Source organism: Eulemur rufifrons, chromosome 27 (genome assembly GCF_041146395.1).
Source record: "Eulemur rufifrons isolate Redbay chromosome 27, OSU_ERuf_1, whole genome shotgun sequence".
Classification (NCBI taxonomy): Eukaryota; Metazoa; Chordata; class Mammalia; order Primates; family Lemuridae; genus Eulemur; species Eulemur rufifrons.
Window position 1 is genome coordinate 26,417,904 of NC_091009.1, and position 12,098 is coordinate 26,430,001.

Sequence of the window (12,098 nt, forward strand, 5' to 3'; positions counted from 1 at the left end):
CCTTAAATTTAGTTCCGAAAGGTCTGAAGCAGCAGACCATGGGAAATTTTTCTAAAATTCTAGAATCCACTTAAAAACTCACAAGAGTACTCGTAAAGTCTACTCATGATTCTCTAACTTCCAGGTTGGACTGGGCTTAGCCCAGCCAAAAAGATGAAAGTGTGTGTGTGTGTGTGTGTGTGTGTTGTTACATATATATATATATATATATGCACATGCACACACACACTTTTGTCAAAGTTAAAAGGATTCTGTAATCTTGTTTACTAATCTAAGACATCATACTTCCAAAAGCACATCTTTAAGACCTTGCTACTGAAATTTAAATTTGTTGTCTAAGCTCATTAGAGACGAAAAACAACTGTTCATCATTTACAATTCATCAACTGGTTCAGAGTCTGCAAATCTGTTCTCTCTCTCTGTCTCTCTCTCATACACACACACACACACACACACACACACACACAGTCCCCCCATTATACCTCAGCCTAATTTCTAACCTAAATTAAAATGCTAACGTAATAGATTCGATGGGGATTCTTTTAGCCACTAATAGTAAGTGGTGTCTCCTTTTCCGTGGAATGCCTGGGCTTCCCTAAAGTGGTGTTCATTTTTTTCTTGGCTATAAATATATGAAAGACTCTGTCAAGAGTGCCCGCAGGGAATGAAAGTAAAAGTGCAGTAAAGAGCAAGTTTATGAGTTTGCAGCCTGAGTGACTGGCTCCTAGACAGGGACCCATCTGTTCTGGGGTTGCCTTGGGATCTTCTCTGTCGAGGAGGCCCAGCCTGCCTGGAGTCCTCACATGCAACTGGCCAGCAGACAGGGGATGACACCAGTGACCCTGCAGGTCCACCCAAACCCTCCTACATAGATCTCTGGGGAGAATTTCTTCTGGACCCAGCTCTTCATACATCCTCAGGATGTCCTAATAGATATGGACATGCCACTTTAGAACTCATGTGACTCCAAAACCCGTGACCATTTCCAGCCCCAGCATTTGAGAATCAAACTCCTTCTCAAGTCCCTTGATGTCCAGAAGGCAGGACTTTATCTCATCTCTAAAGAATCTGTGAAGTGGGAGCTAAAAGGAGACTTTGAGGTCTTTTCACGGGTTGCTTTATTTTCTTCTTTTCCATTTGCCTTCCCACAAGGAATGACCAAATGTCCACTACATGTCAGGCACTGGGATGAAGCTGGGTTTATGGAGGTGAATAAGATGCAGCTGATTTGCAAGAAGCTCACAGCCCAGTGAGGACAGCAAGTCAACAAGAAATTGCAATCCTGTGGGTCAGATGAGATCATGGGAGAAGATCCATAACCCACCCTGACCCAGTGCAGGGACAGGGTCAGGGACGGCCTTCCAGAGAAGGAGAAGCTGAGCTGAGTTTGAAGGCTGATTGAGAGGGGCTTAGGCAGGGCAGGGGCCGGGAGGAAGACAGAGGCTAGGAGGCAGGAGTGGGTGATTGGGACAGAGAGAAAAGCATGTTCAAAGGCCCAGAGACAGATCCAGTAAGGGAGATGGCACCTCATAACTAACCGTATGTTCAGCATGGCTGGACCATCATGTGCAAAAACCACAGGGTTAAGAGGGAGGTAGGCAGGGGCCACATGCCGAGGGACTTGCAACTAGGGAAAAGAGGAAAAGGGAAAAGAGGCGACAGCCAAAGCCTCACCAGATGGCCAGCTCTCCCGATTCCCCATCCGAGACTGGGCCATCACTCAACACTGCCGGCACTGCACAGGGCTTCTTAACAGGCATCGCCTTTGGCATTAGGAGGACAGTTTTTTGTTGTTGGACACTCTCCTACATCTTGCAGGGAGTCCAGGAATCCTGGTCCCCATGTGTTCCCAGAAATTCCCTCTAAGAACCACTGCCTGGGGGAAGGGAAGGGGAAAGAGGAGTCACCTGCAGGGATTTCCCGAGTTCATCCCTGGAGAGAGGAAACAATTCCCTGTGGGTTCTCCATCCTCACTGCCAGAGGCTCTGGGCTCATGTTTCCTGGGGCAGAGGGAGAAAGAGGAGATTGGAGGTGTAGGGGTGGTACTTCGACCTCAGGTGGAGAAGCAGCATCTAGGTACAGAGCTCAGTAAACTCGATCTTTCCTCCTCCCTGTCCCTCTTTGGTGGTCCTTCCTGAAGGCCCTCCCTACCAAGACCTTCTTTTTTTGGTTTTGTTTTCCAAAGCAACATGGCAGGCATGCAGGACCTGGTAATGAAGTGAGATAAAAAGCCAGTGCAAGTGTGTAGAGTATTGCTGGGAGGGCTTGATCCACCTCCTGGAAGCACAGCTCAGCCGGAGCCAAGGAGCTGAAGCTGGTGATAACGGGGCCGGGCCGCAGGCATGGGCCAGTCAGGGGGGCAGAGCCACTGGAGCTGGGAACAAGAGGAAGCCCAGAGGTGGGGCTGCCAGGTGGGGGACAGGGACGCATGAGGCTCTTTTATCAAGGCTGAGATAAAATCCACAACCTGCCACAATCAGTGCTTGGAAATTAATTCCTGAATTGTAACACACACACCAGATACGGGACAACTTGGGGGATGTGAGGACAGTATCAAAGGCCAGGAGCTAAGAGACATTCCATTTTCCCTCCCACTCAACACGCCCCTTAAATGAGGTGCTGCCCCCTCAGTGAGCGGCCCTCCTGTGGACAAGAGGGCCCGGCCTGGCATCAGGGCCTTGTCCCTGCCCTGGCTCGGGTGAGTAGGACATCGTGAGCGGGGCACAGACTGGGTCTCTCTGCTTGCTCCTCAAGGACTGTCCCCAGCTGGTGCCCACGGAGGAGATCCTGATTCCAGTCGGGGAGGTGAAACCGATCACCCTTAAGGCTCGAAACCTGCCGCAGCCTCAGTCGGGCCAGCGCGGCTACGAGTGCGTCCTCAGCATCCAGGGGGCCGTGCACCGAGTGCCCGCCCTGCGCTTCAACAGCTCCAGCGTCCAGTGCCAGAATAGCTCGGTAAGAGGACTCGGGCCGGGCCCTGCGCGGAGCACGGCCTTCTCTCGCTCCCATGCCAAGGCCTCAGCCTGGCCTGCCACGGCTTCCAGAACCTTCCAGGTTCACTGGCCAACCCCACATCCCCAGGGACAGAGGCGTGTGCTGGCGCCCTGGACGGCTCCACCAGAGCTGAGCAAGTGAACGGTGCCAGAGGAGGTGCAGATCTGTGGGGACCCTATGCCCTTTCTGAAGTTTAAGGAGCACGTCTTTGCCTTCAGTGAAACCTCAGCCGGAGCAAGGCAGCTCCACCCCACACCCTGTCCCCATTCAGGGAGCCAGTAGAGTGGAGGGTGCCCCACAGGAGGAAGGCTGCAGGTGGCATGGGCCGAGGTGACGAGGGTGGAGGCAGGAAGCAGCGGATCAGGAGCGGCAAGGGTTAAACCAATCCTGAATGGCAGACAGAGAGCATGAGGTGTTTAATTATAATACTAACCCAGAGAAGATCTTTTTATCTGCCAACTCCCTGTCTCTGACGGTGGGGGGTCAGCCCAGCGCTGGGGGGAGGGGGTGACATGACAAAGGTGTTGAGGGAAGCTAATTCGCCTGGGAGAGATAAAGAGAATCTGGGCCTCTTATCAGGGAGCTGTCAGATTCCCAGGTCACAGGCGCTTGATAGAATTTGTAATCGGTGGAAGGGTGGAAGGCCGCCAAGCGCAAGGGGAAGGCGGGATGAGAAAGAAATGGAACACAACAAAGGGAGGCAGGCGGCAGGGAAGGGCTGGGGACAGGAGCGCTGACAGTGACATGCCCTCCAGAGCTGGGTGAGTGGCAGGGCAGGGACAGTCCCCACCAGGAGATGCCCTGAGGTCTCCTTCACAGAGGGGCTGGTGGGGCTGGGCCACCCAGAGGGGCTGTTTCTGAACCCTGGGAAGGGCTTAGAGGTCTTCTGTAGGATCAGCAGAGAGAGAAAGTGGACTTTTGGCCGCAGCTTGAGGCCTTTAATGGTCAGACCTACGCCCAGAAATCTGTGGGTACTTGTCCCTAGTGGACTATTGACCAAAGGAAGGCTGGTGTGCAGAAAGAGAGGGCCACCGCAGGGCCGAGCCAGCTGGTCAGTCAACACTGCTCTGCCCCAGGCTGTGGGATTACTGAGTCGTGAGAGGGCATCGGCTCTGTCTCCAGAATCACACGGACTTTCCAGAGAGACGAGACTCACGTATGAAGGGAGACACAGCAGCTCCAGGGAAGGTTAAGGACACAAAGCAGCAACTCCAGGGCACAGGGAAGTTGGGGGAGGCTGGCAGAGGTGTCGGAGAGGACACCTGGGGATGGTAGCTCTCAGCTGGACCAGAAGAATAAGGATAGGTTAAAAGTAGGGACACAGTTGCATTCCTTATGCGATATGAGCTCAGCAAACACACAGATGTGCTTGGAGACAGGTGAATTCAAAGATTTCTGTAGGCGAGCAGTCGCGGGGAAGGTTGGATCAGAGTATGCAAAGCACTGAATGCCAGGCTAGGGGGTTTTGGTGGGATCCTATTAGCATCGGCGACTGGGAGTCAGGGAAAGGGCATCATAGGGGTAATTTGAGTAGCACACGGGATTCCTTGCACCCCTGACCCCCGTGACAAGGAGCCGCACAAACCGTGTGCCTCCACCCCTCTCCCTACAGTACCAGTATGACGGGATGGACATCAGCAACCTGGCCGTGGACTTCGCCGTGGTGTGGAATGGCAATTTCATCATTGACAACCCTCAGGACCTGAAAGGTAAGCGGCTGCTTCCAGGTAGAAGTTTGATCTTTGCGTGACCCCGGGAAAGACTGGGGCTGGAGGGATCAGAGCCAGCCGGCCGCTGTGCCATGAATAATACGCTCCCTCTGTCAGCGGAACTCTTCAGAGGATCCTAAAGCAACATTTGGAGCCATCAAAGGAGTCCTGTTGGGAGCCCTGTTTTATTACAACCGGAGCATCCGCCGGGCGGCTGCTGGATCGTCCACGTTATGCTTTGGCTCCCGCAGGCTTTGAAGTGTCTGTGGAACCTGACCTGGGAAACAGCAGGCAGGAATGTCCTGCCAGCTTCCCTGGAAATGGAGATATTGTTTCCAATCAGGCTCTTGTTCCCCTGTCCTTGGCCCTGGTCACGGTCCCTGCACAAAGAAGGTTTTTGAGGCTGCTCTCCTGGTGCTGAGGTGGGAGGGAAGGACCGACACACGGACTCGAGCTCACATCTGGAGCAAGAGGCTCAGGAAGGGGAGCTGGGCTGAAGAAGGGGGGCTCCTCCAGGAGGGCCGCCTTTGTTCATTATACCCTAAACCCACGTTGAGCGTCTCCAGCGGGCCAGGTAGGCCCGACCCAAAATGCAGCAGACACCAAGGTTCCACCCTGCTCCCAAGAGTGATCAAAGGAATCCAATGTGACGGGCGCTCGCTGGGGACAGGCGCTCGCTGGGGACAGGCGCTCACTACGTCATTTATTAAAGATTATTGTTCTTAATCATCACAATAACTCTGAGAGGTTGCACTATTACTATTGTCATTTTATAGATGAGGAAACTGAGACCCAAAGAGGTTAAGAGATAGGCTAAGGGTTACGTAGTCTAATTGCAGAGCTCATAAGCTTCCCCACGTCGCTCTGAGGATCTACGGCTCAGGCTACTGTGGGATTTAAATACATCCCTGTCCCCTCCCTGCACCGTGAGCCACCTGTCTCACCACAGTTCAAGCAGCTGGAGTTGCCACAAGCGTCTGCTTCCACCCGAAGCAAATGGAAAGTCCCGGTAGAATCTGCAAGCGTCCCAGTGTCTGGGGGGCTTCACTGCCTGTCCCAGACGCTGCCATTAAAATCGACGCTACTTAGACTGGGAGAAAGAAACTGAGCCAGGGAGATTTTTTTTTTTTTTTCCTCTTTCTTCTCGTACCCAGGCCAAATTTTCTCCCTGCTAAGGGAGAGGAGACATTTTCCCTGCTGAGGATCTGGGCTCAGAGCCCAGAGGTTGCCTGTGCACCTGGAGCTTAGGGAACAGCCACTTCCACGCTGTTGCATCAGAACTCTGCTTGTGACTCTCACGGTGCTGAAGAAGCTCCAGGAGTGCACAGGCAGCGTCGTCTTCACACGTGTGTACCCCCCAGAGCCTGAGTGTCACTGGAGGCTGCTCATTGTGCTGGGTGGAGAGGATGACGGTGTTTAAGGACTCAGGTTCTAGAATCCAGCAGAGCAGGGTTCAACTGCTGCTGTCTCGCCTACAGCTGTGTGGACTCCGACTCATTGTCACTCTCCTTTATATCCCGGGGTCCTTATCTGTGAGATGGAGGAAAGGATGTCCCCTCAGGGTCATCGTGAACAAATGAGCTCATGGCTAGGCACCATGTCCTATATATTTATACATGCTCAATGTGTTCCTGTACATTTTAAGATTTCTATTTCCTGCCCTCTCCCTTAAGAAGCCATAGGCAGGAGAATATTTCAGTGTAGGCCCTGTCGCTGGGACTGAGGGATGCTGGACAGAGCAAAGGAACAGCGTGGGGACCTATGGAAGAACTAAAAAATTACCGCTGCCCTGGGCCATGCACCTGGGCTCCAGCAGAGACACACCGCCTGGTCCTGACAGCTTATATGTGCTTGACCAGAAGAGTTGAAAAATGGCTTTCTGAGTGTTTGCCTCTGGATAATCCTACTTGGGACTCTAAGTTCAAAACCCCAGCAGGCAAGGAGCTAAGCCCCAGGCTCATAAAGCACAGTTCCACTGACTGGCCAGTTATACTAGGGCTTTTAAGTCAGTAGGAGACAAAAAGCAAAGATAAAGCGTTTGCAGACTCCAAATGTGACCTGTTAGGTAGTTAGTTTGCCCTTTCTGGGGACATCTGCTCCATCTACAGGGGCTGTGAACAGGACTGTGTCACCCTCTTTTTTTAATCAGCAGTGCCTCTCCTACTGCCAGCCACCTGGCCTTTCTTGAAGCCGAAGCTGACTCCTCTCCCAGACCCATGCAATTCCCAGTGCCCCAGGCAAGAGTCCCCTCTTCTCGGGACCTACTGTCCCCTCAACTCAGCACAGCGAGTTGGACTTTCAGGGTTCCAGTTTGGGGCTCTGGGAGTCATTATATCTCTCTTGGAGCTTCCTTTTTACCTGCAGTGGGGAAAGTAGCCCTTATCTCTTGCAATGAGGGCCACAGGTGAGAGCTTGCCAGTAAGAGATGGCAGCATAAGAATGTAGCATGAGTTCAAAGAAAAGATAATAAGCATGTGTAGAGCATCGGATATGTTACAGGCATTGTGCTAAGCACTTAATATACAACATCTTATTCAAACCTCACAAAAAACAATGATTATCTCCATGTTAGAGATTAAGTAAACGAGGTTCAAGGAGGTTAAACACTTTGTCACATTGCTAGGAAGTAGTGAAGCCACAATTAAAGCACTGATCTGATTCAGGCTACAACCAAGACTCTTAAATAATACTATTTTCTATAGTGTCTTTAAGTGACAGCTAAGAGGCTCAATTTATTAATTCCCCATCAGTCACTCTTGCAATGATAACGATGATCAGTTGTGTGATCCATGGTTGGGGACAGTTCTTATCGTGTCTGCAAGAAGAGGGTATTTGTGAGCAGCCCTCTCCAGTCCCCTCTGTGACCACCCCCTCTCTCTGCAGTCCACCTCTATAAGTGTGCAGCCCAGCGAGAGAGCTGCGGCCTCTGCCTCAAGGCTGACCGGAAGTTCGAGTGTGGCTGGTGCAGCGGCGAGCGCAGATGCACCCTCCACCAGCACTGCACCAGCCTCTCCAGCCCCTGGCTCGACTGGTCCAGCCACAATGTCAAGTGCTCCAACCCTCAAATTACCGAGGTGAGTCCCTCAATTTCCCAGAGTGGGAGGGGACAGCCAGGAGCTGTCCCCAGGGCAGTGGGAGAGAAGTGCAAGTTAAGCTTTTGTAGATAAATTCTTGGTGTAGAGTGAATTTAATGCAGGCGGTGTAGGAAGCCTCCCATGTGTGTCTCGATGGCCCCTGTCTAGGCATAAGAGACAAGTGCATGGAAGCGCATCTTCATGCCTGTGCATGAACTTGCATGCACGTCAGCGTGCACGTGCACACGACAAGGGAGGCAGAGCCAGCCTGGTCTCCCTGCCAAGCTGGCTGAGCCAGGTAAGGACGAGAAGTTGGCTCCATGGTGGGTGAACATTTCAGAAAGCAGGTTTAGCTTTTCTCAGCAGAAATGTGATTTCAGGAGCCGCAATTAGCTCAGAGCTGCAAAGTTGAAAACAGAAGAAGAAAGTAAAGGCAGTCACTGCTTTAGCCACTGTGCCATTTCCCAGGATTTAGTCTCTGTCCCAGTTTGTTCGTGCATTTTAATGGAAAGAAATAGGAAATTAACTATCCTGGGAAAAAAATGATGTTTCCAAAATAGCACATTTCAAAGGAAGATGAATAAAATGATGTGGATGAAAATGCAGTTGCTTGGGTTTTGAATGGCCTGGACGAGGAGTAGTGTACTATACTTTGGCTGCATTGTGTGCTCATCACTTTTCACCAGTCCCTATTCAATGGCTGTCACTCGTGCTTTGAAACTAATTGCACATTCCTGATGGTGACTGGGAGGAAAGGCCTGGGCAAGTACCCCGGTGTTCTGCGTGTTTGAGAAAGCAGGAAGGGGCTGCTCCTCTTCTGCCTCGTCCCTGAGCTGATGCACTCACTGTCCCTTTTCCTACTGGCCAAAGAAAGCAACTCCGGTTCTCACCTATGTCACCGAATACTGGGAAACTTCCAGAGCATCCCTATGATCACATAGAAACTTCAGTTTAAAAAGGAAACCCTCAAGATCAAATGGGTGCCGTTAACCTACAGATGGGTTATTTTCAGAGGAAGCAAATCTTTGTGGAATGTGCTCAGCACTGTTACGTTTAATCCTCACAACAACGGTGGGAAGTAAGTCTTCTCACCTCCACTGTACAGAGGAAGAAAATGAGGTTCAGAGACATTGAGTGACCTGCCCAAGTTCACACAGCTGATAAGTGACAGAGCCAGTATTTGAACTCACATTTATTTAATTGTAAAACCAGTTTTAAATTCTCTACGATTCGCCCAAATAACATAAAACAAGAAGTGGTGCTGCTTCTTCCTTAATATCCAGACCTGTTCTAGCCGGTATAGACCAGGTAGATATGACCCAGCCACACAGCAGCACGTCCCAGGGAAAGTGCACTGCTGTGGCACGTGTCCACTGCATCCACGTCCTCACTCATCCACGTAGGAAGGTGGTACGAGAGTGTAGACACTGCCCTGCAAAGATAGGGCTGCGTCGATCCCATTTTACTCGTGACCATGGCTGGTGAGCCTCTTTACTTTCTCCTGTGTCTTTGCGTCGCTGGAAGAGAATGTTTGCGGGGGCTGCCAGTGGCGCCCCGGCCTCTGCCCTCAGACGGCTAGCTTCCTGAGCTGCTCGGGGCTCCGTGCCTTCTCCCTGTTTCTAGTGATTTCCGCCAACTGCTGGCCTGAGAACTTGCACTGTTCTGTAATTCTTCTTGCTGCGGCAGTCGTCATTCTGCTAGCACCTGTGGTGCAGGGACATTTAAATTAGGCAGGGACTGGCCTCTGTCAGCACCTCCCACCTCTGCCAGCCCTGGGAGCAGCTGCACCCTTCACTCCCGGGCAGGCAGGGGCCCGTCCCAGCCCCAAGACCCAGCCCCGAGGCAGCTTCTCGCTAGGAAACCTCTGCCGCAGCCGCCCTGCTCACTGACCGGGGACTGACTGGGCTGCTCTGTTCACAGAGGACACCCAAGCTACACAAGGCTAATTAACCCCCTGAGGTAATTAGGCTATAATTGATTTTCCCAGTGAACATACCAGCAGGAGTCGGAGGCCCCCATCTCCTATTGGTGTTTTTCGACTCGAGGCTGTTGAAAAATGAAAGAGCATCTTTGGGGAGAGACAAATCCATGCTGTGTCCCGAGCCGCTCGGGGGATATCACTCTGGGTGGAACGTGCAGGACGGAGTGTCCAGGCCTGGAACGCTCTTCTCGCTATTATCCGGAATATTGTCTTTCACCTCCTACCCCCCACACCTGATCCTCTTTTCCTTGTAAAAGTCATTTTCTATTTCTTTAACTTTTTATTTTTAAAAATAATTTCAGACTTAGAAAAAGGTACAAAAATAGTACAAAGAACTTTCATATACCCTTCACCCAGATTTGCTAAAGTTAGCGTCTTACATAACCACAGTACAATTATCAAAATCGGGAAATTAGCTTTGCTACAATAATGCCATCTAATATACGTGCCTTATTACCATGTTGCCAACTGTCCCGCTGATGTCCTTTTTCTGGCCCAGGATCCACTGCGGGGTCCCATGTGACATTCCATTGTCGTGTCTCCTTAGTCCTTTAATCCTCAGTCTTTTTTTGTCTTTCCTGACCTTGATACTGTTGAAGAGAACAGGTCAGTTATTTCATAGACTGTCCCTCAATTTGGATTTGTCTGATGCTTCCTCATGATTAAATTCAGGTTATATATTTTTGGCAAGAAGTACTAAAAAAAAAAAAAAATGCAAGGTACTTGTCCAAAGGGCACAGGAGCCAACCTGAAGGGGATCTCAAAGACCAAATCTGGGCAATTTGAGCAAGAAAAGAAACAATGATAGGCACGGACCTTACCAGTAGAATAAAATAAGAATCCATGGTCCTTATTGATATAAATAAATAAATAAACAAATAAATGACAGTGGAGAAAGGAATCTCTTCTTTACAGCAGAATTCCAAAGAATAAATGTAGGAGTTATGGAAATGGAAATCGCCATTTGGCAAAGTACACAGTAATAATTGATTCAGAAATTAGTAGGTGAAAGTATGATGAGAAACAGGATATTTGTGTAGTCTTAAGCCATCTTCCCCTAAAATACTTGTCAATTATAATAAGAGCAATAGTAACCGCATAGTGGAGAAACCTGGTGGAACGCACCTTAGCCAAGTAATCAAAGTTAACAAAACCAATATAATGGGAAAAATCAACCTCACGTGCCTTTCAGCAGAATTCTCCAAGAAGGGCGCAACCTCATTTCTATTGGCATTTTTGGCAAGAACGCACCATTTAGTAAAAGTAACCTTTAAGGAGAATCAATGCATTTTCTTTACTTCAACTTTCCTGGCTAAGCCCTTCACAGTGGCATGATCTTTCCCTAAACCTCTCAGTCAGTGGACTTCCATGAGGTCCACGTGCTTTTGTGCGAACCTCCTTGTCTCCAGCCCTTAACTTCGGAACGTGTGCCCTCCTCAGTGCAGCCCTCAGTGCAGCAAACAGAAGCCACTTACTCCAAAGATCCTTCTTGAAAGGTGAAAAGAGAAGGATTCTGTGATGGCCTGTGGTAGCTACTGGGGGTAGGAGGGGAGGAGCAGAATTTCCAGTCCTGGAAATTAGTGGGAGCTGGAATGGGCGCCTCCTGCTTGGGGGCAGAGAAATAATCGGGATGACCTCAAAGGATGTTCTGCTTGAGGGAAAGGAGTGGGCTCAGGCACAGTCAGATAAACAGCCGTGCTCTCGCTTAACCCCACCTTACCCCAGTCTCTATGGCAACCAAGCCCACCCCTAGAGACCCATCTTTTATGGCAGCTTCATGTAGGACAAGTCATACAGGCTGTTGAATTTCTCAGTTTGCGCAAACTTCAGGTTAGGACCCCCTCAGGACCCACCGTCTGCTCCTTCCCAGCCAGGTCGTGGTGTGATAATGACATTGTCCTCCGAGGGAGGCATCCTGGCTGTTCCCATTTCCAGCTGTCATCCTGGGTGTCTGTGCATGTGTCACCTGCTCAACCCCAGGAACAGGAGACGTGCAGAGGACTGGAAAGCCTGTGAGAACGTTTCTGTTCTCCCCAGCTTGTGCTTCGGCACCTGCTGGCACCTCAGAAAGGAGGATGTCATGAGCCCCCCACGGGAAAGGAAGGCCCAGGGAAAACATTTCCTCAAAAGCTGTGAGTGGGCAGGATCCAGCAGAAAGGGAAAGGAGACTGAATATGTTCTCAGAAAAATGAACTCAGGGAGGGCAAATGCACCGTGGAGCTCACATGCAGAGGTCTCCAAATGAGGGAGACCTAGGGCGGCCCTACAATTCTGGAGGCTAGAAGTTCAAGGTCAAGGTGTCGGCAGTGTGGGTTCCTTCTGAGGGCTGTGAGGGAGAAT

General features: G+C 50.7%; 1 protein-coding gene across 1 annotated transcript in view; it reads left to right on the forward strand.

Moving 5' to 3' along the window:
• Window positions 1–12,098, forward strand: part of PLXNA2 (plexin A2) — a 205,435-nt gene that overhangs the window by 145,737 nt on the left and 47,600 nt on the right. The window contains exons 10-12 of the mRNA XM_069459575.1: window positions 2,755–2,955; window positions 4,607–4,703; window positions 7,587–7,777. Of these exons, the coding sequence (XP_069315676.1) occupies window positions 2,755–2,955; window positions 4,607–4,703; window positions 7,587–7,777 (489 nt within the window). The remainder of the gene's footprint in view (window positions 1–2,754; window positions 2,956–4,606; window positions 4,704–7,586; window positions 7,778–12,098) is intronic.